The 16,034-nt window shown below is 38.6% G+C and overlaps 2 protein-coding genes across 2 annotated transcripts; one reads left to right on the top strand and one right to left on the bottom strand.

Moving 5' to 3' along the window:
* Positions 1 to 9,102: 9,102 nt before the first annotated feature.
* LOC145068440 (cytochrome P450 CYP72A219-like) lies at positions 9,103 to 11,358 on the bottom strand. Its single transcript, XM_079015404.1, has 5 exons — positions 11,065 to 11,358; positions 10,647 to 10,867; positions 10,306 to 10,550; positions 9,812 to 10,196; positions 9,103 to 9,695 (listed from the first exon to the last, which is right to left on the bottom strand). Exons 1-5 carry the CDS (start codon positions 11,327 to 11,329, stop codon positions 9,270 to 9,272), a joined length of 1,542 nt encoding a protein of 513 aa, XP_078871530.1. The 5' UTR covers positions 11,330 to 11,358; the 3' UTR covers positions 9,103 to 9,269.
* A 1,205-nt stretch (positions 11,359 to 12,563) lies between these two features.
* Positions 12,564 to 13,142, top strand: LOC145066849 (uncharacterized). The gene is made up of 2 exons (XM_079014104.1): positions 12,564 to 12,744; positions 12,820 to 13,142. Exons 1-2 carry the CDS (start codon positions 12,564 to 12,566, stop codon positions 13,140 to 13,142), a joined length of 504 nt encoding a protein of 167 aa, XP_078870230.1.
* The last annotated feature ends 2,892 nt before the right edge of the window (positions 13,143 to 16,034 follow it).

Genomic DNA, 16,034 nt, shown 5'->3' with positions numbered 1-16,034 from the left:
CTCACCAGTCCAGGGGGAGCCAAACTCTACAACTTCAACCGAAGGTCCTTCACCAACCGAAGGTGCCTCTCCAACCGAAGACGCCCCTCCAAACGAAGGTGCTTCAACGCCTTAAAGTCCAGCACCACAAGAAACCCCTGAACCTCATGTTTCTCAAGACTCATCAATTGAGGGGGAGCATGATGATATGATGCTTGATTACGATAGCCAATATGAGCCAGAAGAAATGATCGACGCTGAACTAGACCCAACCTTTGATCCGAATTACCCTCCTCTTACCAAATGGACCAGAGATCATCCTATCTCTCAAGTAGTTGGTGATGTATCTGAAAAGGTTCTGACCCGATCTCAACTGAAGGCAAAACAGACATCCTTATTTTCAAAGGTTGAGTTTTGTATGTTTAACTCATTCGTATCAAAAGTTGAACCGAAGACAGTGAACACTGCCCTCGATCACTCTGATTGGGTTCAAGCAATGCAAGATGAACTGAACGAATTTGAAAGGAATAAAGTCTGGCGTCTCATTCCAACTCCTCCAGATGCTTCGATTGTTGGTCTCAAATGGGTTTTTAGGAACAAAATGGACAAGGAAGGTAATGTCATAAGGAACAAGGCTCGTCTGGTGGTCAAGGGATACTGTCAGGAGGAAGGAATAGATTACGAAGAGACGTTCGCTCCAATAGCTAGGCTAGAATCTGTTAGAATATTCCTGGCCTATGCTGCTCACAAAAACTTTGAGGTTTTCCAAATGGACGTCAAGTGTGCATTTCTCAATGGAGAACTCGAAGAAACTGTGTATGTGGAGCAACCTCCTGGGTTCGTGAACGAAAAGTATCCAAATCATTGCTATATTCTGGATAAAGCTGTGTACGGCCTCAAACAAGCTCCGAGAGCCTGGTATGAAACGCTTACAAAATTTTTAAAGATGTCTAAATTCAAACAAGGTTCGGTTGACCCAACCTTCTTTCGCAAAAAGGAAGGTAACCACCTTATGATAGTTCAAATTTATGTCGATGACATCATCTTTGGCTCCACGAATCCCAGCTTAACAGCTGAATTCAGAAAGTTGATGGAGACTGAGTTTGAAATGAGCTCAATGGGTCCTACTAACTTTTTCCTTGGTTTAAATATAAGACAGGGACCCGAAGGCATCTTTATCAATCAGGAAGCTTACACGAAGACTCTCCTAGCGAAGTTTGGAATGATGGGCGACTCAAAAGTCAAAGTCCCAATGGCATTCGGCACCAAGCTTACCCCATCTCTAGATAAACCGGCTGTCGATATCACGCTCTATCGTCAAATGATTGGCTCACTGATGTATCTAACTGCTAGCAGGCCTGATATCATGTTTTTTGTGTGTTATTGTGCTCGATTTCAGGCTAACCCACGCGAACCTCACATGCTGGCAGTGAAGAACATCCTACGCTATCTCAAGCGAACCACCTCCTTAGGTCTATGGTATCCATCCAACTCAGGCTTCTTCGTTCAAGCCTATTCTGATGCTGACCTTGGAGGATGTGGACTCGACAAAAAAAGCACAACTGGTGGCTGTCAATTCCTTGATAGGAAGTTGGTCAGCTGGCAATCCAAGAAACAAACGTGTGTGTCGCTGTCTACTGCCGAAGCGGAATACATTGCCGCTGCATCCTGCACATCACAAGTGATTTGGATCCAAAGTCAACTTCGAGACTATGGACTCAATATGAAGAAGATCCCACTATATTGTGACTCTGAAAGTGCAATTAGGATATGTCATAACCCAGTGCAACACTCTAAAACCAAACACATAGCACTGAGGTATCACTTCATCAAAGATCATGTGGAAGATGGAAATGTCGAAGTTCACTTCGTAAGAACCACTAATCAACTGGCTGACGTCTTTACCAAAGCTCTTCCAGAAGCATCATTCAATAAAATATTGCAAGGGCTAGGTATGATGGAATCAGAGTCAGTACCTCACACTACCTCTCAACCTCAAACGTAAGAAGTGAAACCAACTGAACGTTCGAGTTCGGTTCAATCATCTAACTCGCTCATTACTTCAAAGGTAGTTTTTCTATGTTATATATTTTTTGTACAAAATTTGTTTTTCTTTGTGTAAAAAGTTTTTCCAAATTGCATGTCTAAACTCCTTGGTTTCTTAAAATTTTCCAAAACCGAAACCTACAAAAGGTTCGGGTTCGGTTTTCCAAAATTTTGTTGAACCGAAACCAACCGAAGGTTCGGGTTCGGTTTTTCAAAATTTTCCTGAACCGAAACCAACCGAACGCTCGGGTTCGGTTTTTCAAAATTCTCTGGAACCGAGACCAACCGAACGTTCGGGTTCGGTTTTCCATTTTTTTTAAAAAGTTTTTTTTTGTCTTATTTTTTTCCTACTTATTTTTTTAACTTCTTTTAATTTTTTTTAATTTTTTTTATAAATTTCAAAAACTCCAAAAATATTTTTTTCTTCTTCTTGTGTGTTTGTCTGATTATGGGGATATCATCGATGAACTACTTAAGTGTCCCTAGAAGCATGCTGCTGTATGCGTCCCAAGCCTCATCAGATTTTGAATAATAGCCTTCATGACCTGGTATACACAAACATTGTCTTCCCAATAAGGCTAACACATTTATTCTAATCGTGAGCTACCTCACTCTCTTCTCACATGAGTTAAGAGTTTCCTGCTTGGTCCTTATTTTTGCAGCAAAGGTACTATGTTTTCTTACACCATCCTCATTCCACTTCTCCATTACATTTGTTTCATCAACGTAACCCTTGAGACTCTCAGAAACTACCACTGAGGTTTATGGTTACACAACATCTGTGTTTATGATCTTAGTTTCGTGCCACTACGAGCTGAGTGAAACCCAAAATTCAACACCAAAGAATTGACGGTGAACAATTAATTTGCTCAAGCTTTCACCAAAGAATTAACGAATGTACCCTTATAAAATCTCAAATTTTCTATTGCGTGATTCCTATGAAATTGTTACACACCATAACATTTCTTCCCAAGGGATCCAATATTTAATTTTTTCTGAGATCTTATATTACTCCAAGCCAATACAAAATAAATTCCTACCTACTTGTTCAACAGGCTACACCGGTCTCACAATCAAGAATTGAATTGATGAATCAAAGCGAAACCACCCTTATTTAGCCTTATTAAAAGAAACCTTTCAACATTTATTAATAAATGTTTGATCGTAATTCAACGGGATTCCACACTAACACTTTGAGGTCTCTCTTGACCTTGAAGGAAGAGATTCGTGCCCGGGATCATCAGTTTCGTGTCATTATTGACATCACAGATTATCCTTAAAAGAGTTGCTTTATTTCTTTTTCTTTTACACTCTTTGCACGAAAACCCTTGATTTTCCAAAATTCCGTTACTAATTATTTACAGGCTGTAATTATGGTGCTGTGGTCAGAAATAATCCACGTCGGCGTTTAATTCAAAAAGATGCCGTTTAAAAAGGATAAGACGAAAGGTTGCTGACTCGGCGGGAGTTAAAGGGATAGAAGTTCAAACGACGGTAAAAAGGAAGGCGCGTGGGAATTTGAAACGGTCGCGCTTTTACTGACACTTATGGACGCGTGTGCGAAATCCAAGCGTCATCTCTCTGGCAATTAATGGCGCGTGCGGATTTGAAGCGATTTTCTTCTGAAACGGCGCTTGTTGGGTAGCGTGATCCTAGGATTCTGACAATCTCTCTCCTACGTGATCATCGCATAGAAGATATGAAACGATCTTTCTCTCTCCAATCCCTCACTATAAAAGGCAGTCCACAAAACCTTTTACCTCTTTAGTGCCTCCGAAATTTCTCAAGAGCAAACACTCATAAACCATCTACTGTTCATCCTCTTCTCCAACCTGCAACAATGGCTGAATCTTCTTCCGTTCATGCTACTTCTCAGATTCTCCCCATCCGTCCTCAGCAATGTCTGATCATTGATCTCAACCCACTGGCGTACGACTCCTACATGTCGCCGGTCATAGAATGCTTGAAGTACTCCCAGCTTGCTCCTGCACTGTCAAGAATTGAAACGGTGCCAATGGTGGCCTTATCACAGGTCTATGCGACTGCTTACTACGACAAGGCAGTCGACCGGGTATTCTTTGAAGTTGCAGAACACAAAACTTCCATTTCTCGCCCCCGTTTCTGCACTATGCTAGGGTTTGCTGCTGACCCATCGCGAGTTAACCCGGAGACGATTCTGGTTGGGATGTTGTTCAACATGTTTTACAACATGGGCTACACAGAGGTTCTCACCTCCGTCGCCAAGTTTAAGAAGTCTTGTCTGCCGCCCCAGTGGAATGGTCTATTTACAGTTCTTTTCAAGGGCTTGTCAAAGAGGAGCTCAGGATCTGACGGTGCAAGTCGTCTTTTCCTATCGATAATGTATGGGGTGTACAACGGGATAAATCTGGACTATGGGTTTGTCCTATGGCAACAGCTCATTCAGAGCCTCTCTTCCTCATCCCGACACTCTGAGGTGTCGTTGGCCCGGTTCTGGATCTTGATAACAAGATGGGCCATGGACAAGTTTAACGTTCCTACCGCTGATGGTGCATCGATGTCTTCTATTGGTACGTTCCATACGAAGAAGATCATCGTATCCGATGCATCGAAATTTCCTTCATTGGCTCCATCCCGGAGACAATGTATGCAGATGTGCCCTCCGACAGCAGACTGATCAGGACGATCAAGGAGTTTAGGCCAACTGGTCCGAGGGAACTGACACCGGACATGCTAAGGTCGATTCATGATGCCGACAAACCGGTGGGCAGGGGCAAAAAGGCAGAGAAAGGGAAGCAAGTGTCCAAAGCTCCAAAGGGACCTTCTCCCAAAAAGAGGAAACAACCGAAGGCTGCACAGTCCCCACAACTGAAAAGGAGGAAGACCCAACAGAAGTGAAAGCTAGTTATTCCCTCTTCTTCAAGCGAATCTGAGGGTGGAAGTTCGGACTCTGAAGGATCTCAAGGAGACGACTCTCCTCAACGAGGCAACACACCACCTCGGTCCCCAACCCCAGAGATGGAACTTCATCAATCCCCAGTTCCTTCACCTCCACCAACTATTCCTATTTCTATTCCCACCATAAACCCCACTATTCCCCCAACCTCTTTCCCTATTCCTCCACCCATATTCACCACATCAACCGAAACACCACCAGTTACCGAAACCCCACCTGTAACCGAACCACAAACTCAAACCCATACAGCCGAACCTACCCATACACAACCACCACCCGAAACTAATCCAACACCCACTCAACCTGAACCCACAAAACCCACAACACCCCCAGCTTCACCACCCCCTCCATCTCCAGAAGACGCCTCCGATGGTGACGACCAATACCTTGGTGGTGATCACATGAACTTCGATTCGGTCTACTATAGTCCGTTTCAAGTTCAGAGTGACGAGGAGGATGATGCTCTAGTGACAAAGAAGCATCTCCGAGAGCTAAACGAGAAGGTTGATCTACTTCTCGCCTCCTCCACCAACCAGCAGTCATCTCTTTCTGAAGCTGCCCTTCAGAAGATTGTTGACGCCTTCTCAAGGGCTCAACATGATTCGGTGGCCTCAGCAACTGCTGCAATCGATGCATCCACCCGAGCCTGTGAGGCAGCGACCGAAAAAGTCGATAAACTATTCACCGACGCTTCCGTCCTGCTGAAGTCCTTGCAGGAGAGCGCTGACGCCACTAAGACAACTCTGGAACCGATTGTTCAACAATTGGCCAAGTTCGTCTCGACGACAACTCGGCACTTCGTGCCTCCATTGATGCCCGCCTAGCTAAGCTACAAGAGGATCTTGCAGCTGAAAATTCTTTGATGGACGTTCTGGCGAGTAAGACAACCGCCCTTAAGGTCAAGAGCACGCAACTCTCCAACTCACAGGAACAACTGGAAGCTCTTCGATCTGAAAGGGAGGTGATCAAAACGTGTGTTTCGGATGTCCACGCCGCTTTATCCAATATCCTGGAAGCACACGACCCCATCCTGAACCATTCGGTGAGGCGTACCCTCGCTGAAAAACTCTCTCCGGCCATGGACCTTTTAAGCAAAATCGAAGGCCTACCGAGTTTCGTGTCCATTCCGAAACAAGGGGGAGATGAGAACACCAAGGGATCGAAACCTCCTTCTTCCAAAGCTACTCACACAACCGAACCACCCTCTGCTGATCATGCTTCGGGTTCGGGTGTGAAGAACAAGGGTAAAAACATAGCTGAGGAAGATGAAGATGAAGATGAAGACAAGGAGACCATTGCCGACTTGTTAAAAAGAAAGAACAGTCGCAATGCTGAAGATGATGCCAGTCGTGTGGCGCGTGAGGCTGAAGAAGCCGAACACAAGAAAAAAGAAGCCCACGATCTCCTTGAGAGCCGAAAGATGCTCTTCCCTGCCTGGACCAGGGATCGTATGATAAAAGAGGCCATAGAAACTCCAAGCATATTATGGCTCGAGCCAGTTATATCATTCGACTGCAACAACACTATCGATTCACAGTTTGATATGCCGCTGACTCGAAAGGCGTTCATCTTCCACGCCTTCTCTAACATATTCGAAGTCCCGCATCCGAACGATGAGCTTGACAGGGAGCTCATTGACTTCTACCTGGAGGCTGCTCGCCCTCAATACCTCACCTGGAGCGCCCAGAAGATTGTTAACGTTCGGTTGTTGAAGCCTTATGCAGTGGGGAGATTCACAAACGTTAAGTTCAAGCTCATTCGTGGATCATCAAGAACTGCTCATATTATCTCCCTGGCGGATCTGCCAAATCTGAATCCTCATGACTGGATTGTCCTGTACAATATCCTTCTGACAGATGAAGCCGAATATGGTCCCATCATAGACCATGTCAAAAGGATGTTGGCCTGCTACATCATGGAGGTTGCCCTAATGGATCAGGAGGTCGCCACAGTTTTTAAGAAGAAACCGAAGATCGCACCTGTGGGATCGGCCAGTGATCTAAATCAAATGCAAATGGGCAAGATTGATCCGAGGCGAAACTCAGTGATGTTCACTAGAGCCGAAGGACAGAAATGTCTCTTCGCTTTAGCTGACAAACATCTTTACACCACAGCTTGCTTGGAACACGTCTTATCAATTATCAAGCGGTGTAAAGAGAATTCGGCTGATGACATCAAGTACTTCAATGATATGATCAATTGGTACATCCGGTTTAGACAGACCATCCTCTCCATAACCAAGTGTCTGTTTAGCACCGTGAAGAAGAAGGTACCAGCTTCAGCTGCCGGCCCAAGTAAAAAGTGAAGGTCTCGCTCCAAATTAACGCAAAGGGGGGAGATTGTTGGGCTGAACATTGTTTTGATGTTGCGTCTTTTGGGCTCGATAGTTTAGCCATGTACACTCCGGTTTGGGCCTGTCCAACCGAGAGCCTTTTATGTATTGTATATAAGTTAATGCTTGCATGTATATTAGGTGAACAACGAGATAGAGGTTTACGATTATAGAGATTTACGAATAGCGATTCATCTAGAGAACAGCAGGTTTCTTAATCGTTTTGTAACCTATCAATCCTCTACAGTTGATGTTCTTAATCGAGCTCTTCTGAGGATTTTGTTTAATCATTCGACACATTTGATTCAATCTTGTTTTGTTCTTTTTGCGTTCTTACTGTTTTTATATTCATACACTTGTTCAAGATCTAATCGATCTTCATAGATTAAAGGTATTTATTCTCTTCACTCTTGAAAAACAAAACCGTTGAAAATTTGTTTGAATGAACTGTAACAAATTTGTCGGAAAAATGATATGTAGGAAATCCATAGAAATAATTATGTCAGGAAGCCTTGTTGGAACTTTGTTGGAAATTTCCTACAAAATATTTTATAGAAAATGTTTTCCTCATGACCTTTTCAAACAAACTTGGAACTTTGTTGCTAATACCAACACTAGGGGTGAGAAAAACAGCACCGCAACTAAAATTAACCGCATAAACCGCAACCGCAATAAAAACCGATGGTGAGGTTCTTTGTTTTTTAAAAAACGCAAATTTGCGGTGCGTTGCAGTTATTAGTTTAAAAAACCGCAAAAAAAAACTGTACTGCACCGTATATATATTATATACAATTTTTTTTATTAATTATTAATATATTGAATATTAAAAATAAGACAAGTTTTATGGATGAAAAAAGTATAAAATTGTAAAAGACAAAAGTGTTGGTTTTTTCGTATGTTTGACTTTGTAAAATGGTGAAATTTGACAATTTTAAGATATTTGTTGTTAATTACTAGTGATTTAAAGTTTTTAAGATATCAATAGTTTGTAATTTAAATTAGTTGTTTTATACGTTATGGTTTTTATTATTAAAAGTAATATATATGTTTAAACTCTTAAAACTGTTTGAACTCTAAAGTGCGGTTAAAACCACACAAAATAACCACATCAAATCCATGCGGTTAATAACCGAAGCACACAAAAACAAATAACCGTTTAACTGCACCGCAAAAATAGCCGCACCAAGTGGTTTTGAAAATGGATTAATTGCATTTGCGGTTAGCGGTGAAGTTTTGTGGTTTTGGCTAATAACCGCATCGAACCACACTGCGCTCACCCCTAAATAAGACAATAGCTTGTTGTAGGTTCCCTTCCAATTTTCTAGCTTTGAGGAACTTTGTGGCTTCTAATTTTTTAGCAGTGTTTATACTCTTTACAATGCATTGGGTTTCCCGTTCATTCGATTTGCCGCAGATTATTTCCCCTCCTTAATTTACCCAAAAAATAATAATAATAATAAAAGATGAACTGTTATAAAAACAAATGATTAAAAAAATATAAGTTTTCATTTTCGGCTACTTGACATGTATAAACTTTTTTTTTTCAAAAACTAAAAGACTACATATTATTTTATAATTGTATTTTGGTACCTGGTAAGTTTTACACGGCATTATTTGTTAAAACCCTATTAGGGTTAAGTTAATAAACACCAGGAAAACCATAAAAATATATATCGGAGTGTTGTTTTAAACAAGCGACACCCCTAAATCTTATACACTTTACAGGTAGTGTGTCACCAGCTCACTGGATTGACCATCAGGGTGCATAATGATATAAAAAACATATGCGTTACAACTGAAACACTAGTAGTAACCACAAATATATATATATATATATATATAGTACAACAACAACAGGGACATTTTATTATAAACTAATTAAATATGCATCAAACCAGTAATTAACATAGTACAACAACCGGTTATAAAGTATAGATAATCCTTTATAATAGATTAAATATGCACCAAACTACCTAGCTACAGTTTGTGTAAAGTCAAGTGAGCACCAAACTGAGGTTGTAGAGTGATTATAGTATGAGGAGCATGTGAGTATGATGGAGATAGCTCAAATGAGAAGCTTTGAAGAATCATTGCAAGTGCCATTTTAGCTTCTAGCATAGCAAAATTTTGGCCAATGCATATACGAGGGCCACCTCCAAATGGGAGATACGAGCCTTTTCCCTTGGTCACCTTTAACACGCCTTCAGAAAATCTTTCAGGCTTAAACTCGTTCACATCTTTACCCCACATATCTTTGTCATGGTGCAAAAACAATGCGTTAATTTGGACAAGGGTTCCTGCTGGTAAAGTGAACTTACCTAATTTGGTTTCATCATGTGTCACCCGTCTTACGGCTGCTGCAGGAGGATATAACCTAAGAACTTCATTGAAAATCATATTGATCTACAAAACAAATAAGATGATTTAAGATACAAAATAAATAAGAAGTTTGGTGTATCAAACAAACACCATATATATTGGTCAATTTATAGACAATATATTAGTAGGGAAAAACGTACAACTTTTAGGTGACTCAACCCATCAATGTCTGGTTTTTTATCTGGAAAGACATTGAAAACTTCTTCTCTTGCACGTATCTGCCAATCCGTGTGTTGACCCAATAAAATCATAGTCCAAACAAGCATATTTCCAGTGGTCTCTTGTCCTGCAAAGTAGAAAAGCTTACATTCTTCTATTACTTCCTCAATGCTTAATCCGAAATTGCTATTCCCGTGTTGTTTAATTTCTTTATAATTTGACTCCAAAAGGATGCCCAGAAGGTCATGTTTGCTATTTTCTCCAGCTTTCATTGCATCAAATCGTTTATCAATAATGTTCTTTATCGAAGCTGTCACCTCACGGTGAATCTCTTTCATCCTCTTGTTGTCTTTTGTCGGCAAAAATCTATATAAATCTTATTTGATCAGATAAAATGCCAAAATTTGTGATTTTACAATTTAAATTATCAAATAAATAGTACACTAATTAATATTGTTTATGAATGCATACTCACCTTGATCCAGGAATGTAAAGTGACTGTGCAGCCTTTATAAACAGCTCCGCTTGTTCGTTTTGAAGTTCAAAAATCTTTCTTCCTTCCTTAAAATTGCTACCAAATGCTGTACGTGAAATTACATCACTTGAAAACGTATGTAGATGAGGCCACACATCCATTTCACACGAACTTCCTTTTGTTATCATTTCCTCCCATTTGTCGATCATCTCACTGCAGCTCACATAAAATGCGGGTACCATATGCTGCCAGAAAAACATAAGTAATTCCAATTGACCCTGTGTTCTACATCTGACGCGATATATTGTAATGGAAAGAAAAAAAATTCAGTATCAAGAAACCTTAAGCTTCTCAGCGTGGAATGCAGGATTGATGATTTTTCTATGTTTAGTCCATTGATCAGCTTCGGCCAAGATTAATCCTCTGACTAGCAACTTTGTTAATGGGTTTCCTTCGATTGGCTTTTGAAATTGCTGATAGTTAGCAAAGACCTCTCGTATCATAGTCGGTTCAGATATGTGCACCAAAGGTTTTGTTCCCATCCAAGTAAAACAACTCTTACCTTAAATTTAAAAAAATAAATAAATAAACATGCAAGATAGACATATATAATTTTAGATACTATATTTCTCTAAGCAATATAGCAAATAATCCAAAATTAACATCCCTATTTACAATTTGGTTGATGCTACAAGAATTCACGTAAAACATGGTTTAACAAAAATCTAGAACAACTTAAGTATACATGTACGTACGTACCATAAGCAGAAATGGACTTATGGATGAAGGGCGACACACGAGGAGCAATATCGTGAGTTAGATTCATGGGTTTGGATTTGGCCTCAGTTGACATCTGCACCATTTCCTTCAGATCTCCTAAAAGGAACTTATAAGAGCTACCCTTGAGGCCTTGGTCTCTTAGAAACTTTTCTATCTTCTTTGGTTTGAACCACAACCAGTTCGATATTGTCCATAAAAAGATTGCTGCTACTCCAAGAATACAAAAAACTGCGCTTATCTCCATCCCTTGTATGTAGTAGAAATGGCTGTGATCTTTTGAAGCTTGTCGTCGTGATAACAAAGAGAGAAGGGTATTTATTGATGGCCAATGTTCAGTTTACCACCTTATGGTTTGAGTAATTGATGGTTATGATCCATTTGTTATTGTTTATGTGCCAAATCCTCCACGTCACAAGAATATTATTTTAGATTGTTAATGTAAATGCTAAGGCCATCTACAATGGTCATTTAATAGAGAGTTTAATGGGAAAAGAAAGCTTATGTGGCAGTTGAATGGATATACAAACCATTGTGGAGTGAGTTGATTGAATGAGGGATTTAATCCCCATTCAACGCTGGTATGACTTTTTTTATCTTTTTTTTTTCTCAATTTATTATATAAACTTATTTTTTCTTTCTTTTTTTTACTCATTTTATTGTAAAAACTTTTTTTTTTGTTTTTCTTTCTCAATAGAAAGTAATATTTAATATTTTTTTGCAATAAAATATATATATATATATATATATATATATATATATATATATATATATTATACTTTATTTTATTTTATATTCAATAATTTAATTTATTAAGTTACTTCATATTTTTTATTCTAAAAAATAAAAAAATATATATAAATCTTAAAAACATTTTAAAAGATAACATCTTATTTATTATAATACAACATAGTGATATTACATATTAATAAAACGTTCCCAAATATGCTCCATTAAATCATGTCGAAGAGCATGATGTACGGCATTATCGCGTAGTTCAGAGTTTCTTTGAATTTGATATCGAACTTCTTCGACAAGTCCTCGATTCACACGTATAGGAGGATCAACATCATCTGACTAATTACTAATTGCATTTCCTTCATTTTCTACGACCATATTATGTAATATAATGCATGTATACATTATATCCTTTATGTTTTTAAGTTGCCACGATCTTGCTGGACCTCGTACAATTGCCCAACGAGATTGAAGAACACCAAATGCTCTCTCCACATCGTTTCTTGCAGCCTCTTGCATTTCTTTAAACTTGATCCTTTTTGGATCGGCCGGATGTGGAAAACTTTTAACCATTGTAGCCCATTCAGGATATATACCATCTGCAAGATAATATCCTTTTGTGTATGTTCTTCCATTAACAGTAAATTGCATTCAGGAGCATAACCTTGTAAGACATCATTGAAAAAAGCAACACGTCGAACGTTGCAAGAACTCAAGCCAACCTCAAAACGCATTGGCATTACATGAACCCATTTGCAGTTGCATTTAATCAAATGTATATAGTGTTGAAAAGTCAACACCTCAGTGGATGGTCTGAGGATGATCTCAAACGTGCAACTTTTGAGCATTATCATGCTAGATATGGTGCCGATTTTAGGCACGAACATATTTGGAATATCGTTAAAAATGAACAGAAATGGAAAGGTTCAAGCACTGCATCTGGGGCATCTATGTCTTCATCAAATACATAATCTTTCATTAACCTGGATAATGATGAAGTTACAACTCGTCCAATTGGTAGGAATGCAGCAAAAAAAGCAGCAAAAGGGAAAGCTACCAATTCCACTTCGTCATCTGGTAATAGGCTTGATGAAATACTTGAAAAACATATAGAAGAAAATAAAAAGACTTTTGAACGCTATCAAAACTCTTTGGATATGAAGAATGCATTGAAAGAAAGAAAGATGAAGATTAAAGAAGAAAAGATACAGAATGATGAAATTTCAATCATTTTTATGGATCCCAGTACCATGTCGGAAGATGGACGTGAAATTTGGAGAAATCGTTGTGACGAGATTAAGATAAAATACAATATGAAGTAAAATTTGTATTTTAGATATTGTACTTTTTATTTAGTATATTATTTGTAACTTTTAATTTCTAAATTGTAATCTTTAATTAATATTTAGTAATTGTAACTTTGAATTTCTAATTAATGTAATATTCTAGTTTTATTTATTAATATTATTTATAAAAAAAGTTAAAATGATGATGTGAAAATCCATTGAACTCTTAAGAGTTTAATGGAGTGTAGAGTTTAATAGGTTAAATGGTATAGTTAGTGGAATGCTGATATGACAATCTATTGAACTCTTAAGAGTTCAATGCATTGGAGATGGCTTAAGCATGGGTTAGTTTTGGAAAAATTGGCTTGTTTTCTCTGAAAACTTTTTCAAAAAAATAAAAAATTTAAAAACACTTTGGTTCATCTATTTTTCTAAAATTTTCACGAAAATAAATAAAATCAAAATATGTTTCTAAAACCAATTAACATACTTTAAATATAATATTCAACTTTATTTAATTGTTCGACAAATAAACTAATTATTATGATAAAAACTGAAAAACTCACATATCGTATTATATGTCTAATATTTTTGCTATTGCATCTAATAAACAAATAAATCATTTCTTTTAAAGAAGTGTATACATGAATATTCCAAAATAGAATAGATGATGATATCTGACCTCTCATCCTAACCACGTACTCTAGAGAAACATGGTATTTTTTGTGCACGAAGGAGACATCTTGTCCTTAGTTCTCATTTTGTTTTTTAATTTGCTTCTATTTTCTTAATTATGTATAGTATATAGAAAACAATGCATCAAAATTCTATATTGTTACACCGACAAGTAAATTATTTGTCTATTATATTATTAATATTCGTTCGTTGTTAATTTGTTATTTAGTTTAATATTCAGTTGCAAAATGATCATTATGTTAGATAATTTGATTAAAATTAAATAAAAGTTAATGTAACCATATAAATACTACAAATATTTTGTTGATAAGTTCCATTTATTCAAGAACATAGTTAATATATATATATATATATATATATATATATATATATATATATATATATATATATATATATATATATATATATATATATATATATATATATATAGAGGTATAACTATTATTATAATGTGAATTAATATATTAAAAATTAGATACAATTGTGATTTACGTGTGAGATATAAAGGACTAGTTTAGATTCACATGTGAATATAAAGCAGCTGAAGGTATTATATATATATATATATATATATATATATATATATATATATATATATATATATATATAATCTGGATGGACAACTATTATGCGGACGTGTCGATAATGCTATTCTATGATAATTTGTAACAACGTAAATTTTAAAACAAATTTTTTTCATTTTTGCAAACATTAAAAATCATCGTTTAATATTCCAAATTCAAACGTAGACAATGTTTCATAACAAAGCACATCCCAATGATCGTGAAATAGTTTCCCAGACAATGTGTACGATCACGCCGGCGCCTTCCCACGGTCCTCGCTAGTACCTGAAACACATAACACAACAACGGTAAGCATAAATGCTTAGTGAGTTCCCCAAAATACTACTTACGCACATACACCCTTCCAGGCCCTGACCTTCCGGTCCATGTGTCTCAGGGGACTTCCGTCCCGGCTCGGTAAACCTTCCGGTCCTACCTTACAATACACATCACAATGCCTTCCGGCCCACAACATATGTGCCTTCCGGCCCATAGTATAATGCCTTCCGGCCCATATCGAACATATCATACATGGCGTATATAAACGATTAACTTATCACATATAATGCATACAACTCATAACATATCCGACATTCCGGTCACACAATAAAACCCTTCCGGGTACAGTATAGTGAGAAAACTCACCTCGTGGAAAGTCTAAGATCTCACATACTCGCTTTCTCTAAATCCCGACGACGACTCTACCTCGCCTTATAATGAAGCTCCAACCTTTGCAAAGCTCAGATCCACACTTGAATACCACTTCTAGCCTTCCCAATGAGCTCCTCCTTTCCTTTGCTACCTTGAAAAGGGCACCACCAAGCTTAGAATACTCACAAATGGCCTAAGAACGGATGCACACTCTCTTTAGGGTTTCTTTCTGAGGGATGGTGGCTGAGAAGTCGAGCCACACATTCTTTTTATAGCCCTCCGAATGAATTAGGGTTTTTAGGTCTGGACCGGTTACGCCCCGCGTACCTGAGGGTGAACGCGTCCAAATGAGACGCGCGAGTACGCGCAGTGTACTCCTTGTACGCCCAGCGTACTTGCCTAACATGCAAACCCTAAATGGCAACATAACAAAGATGAAGGGCCAAAAAGATGAATACCTGGATTTCGGGCTGTTACAATTCTCCCCCACTAGAACCAGACTTCGTCCCCGAAGTCTCATACTGAAAACAACTCTGGATACTGATCCCACATCTCAGACTCGGACTCCCATGTCAGCTCGGATCCCTTCCGATGTTGCCACTGCACTTGTACTAGGGGTACTTCCTTGTTTCTCAGAACCTTAACCTTCCGATCCCTGATCGCCACTGGTCTCTCCACATAGTTCAGGCCTGCATCCACCTGAATATCATCTAATGGCACCACTGTCGACTCGTCGTCAATGCATTTCCTCAACTGAGAGACATGAAAGGTGTTGTGGATCTGTCCCAACTCAGCAGGTAGATCCAACCGATAGGCTACCCTGCCTACCCTAGCAATTACTCTGAAAGGTCCAATATATCGGGGTCCCAACTTACCCCTCTTCCTGAATCGTATCACTCCTTTCCAAGGAGAGACCTTTAGGAGCACAAGGTCACCAACCTGGAACTCAAGCTCGGACCGACGCCTGTCCGCATAACTCTTCTGGCGACTCTGGGCGGTCAACAATCTCTGCCTGACC

This window comes from Lactuca serriola, chromosome 8 (assembly GCF_051521515.1).
Source record: "Lactuca serriola cultivar US96UC23 chromosome 8, Lser_US96UC23_V15, whole genome shotgun sequence".
Taxonomy (NCBI): Eukaryota; Viridiplantae; Streptophyta; class Magnoliopsida; order Asterales; family Asteraceae; genus Lactuca; species Lactuca serriola.
This window is presented reverse-complemented; position numbering and strand designations above follow the sequence as displayed.

Bases quoted from the DNA above. Each gene is read 5' to 3' on its own strand.
- LOC145068440 (XM_079015404.1), bottom strand. From the start codon at position 11,329: ATGGAGATAAGCGCAGTTTTTTGTATTCTTGGAGTAGCAGCAATCTTT. The intron at 10,868-11,064 runs GTACGTACGTAC...TTTAAATTTAAG, and splicing joins TAAGTCCATTTCTGCTTATG to GTAAGAGTTGTTTTACTTGG. The intron at 10,551-10,646 runs GTTTCTTGATAC...TTTTTCTGGCAG, and splicing joins TCCACGCTGAGAAGCTTAAG to CATATGGTACCCGCATTTTA.
- LOC145066849 (XM_079014104.1), top strand. From the start codon at position 12,564: ATGAACCCATTTGCAGTTGCATTTAATCAAATGTATATAGTGTTGAAA. The intron at 12,745-12,819 runs GTTCAAGCACTG...ATAATGATGAAG, and splicing joins AAATGAACAGAAATGGAAAG to TTACAACTCGTCCAATTGGT.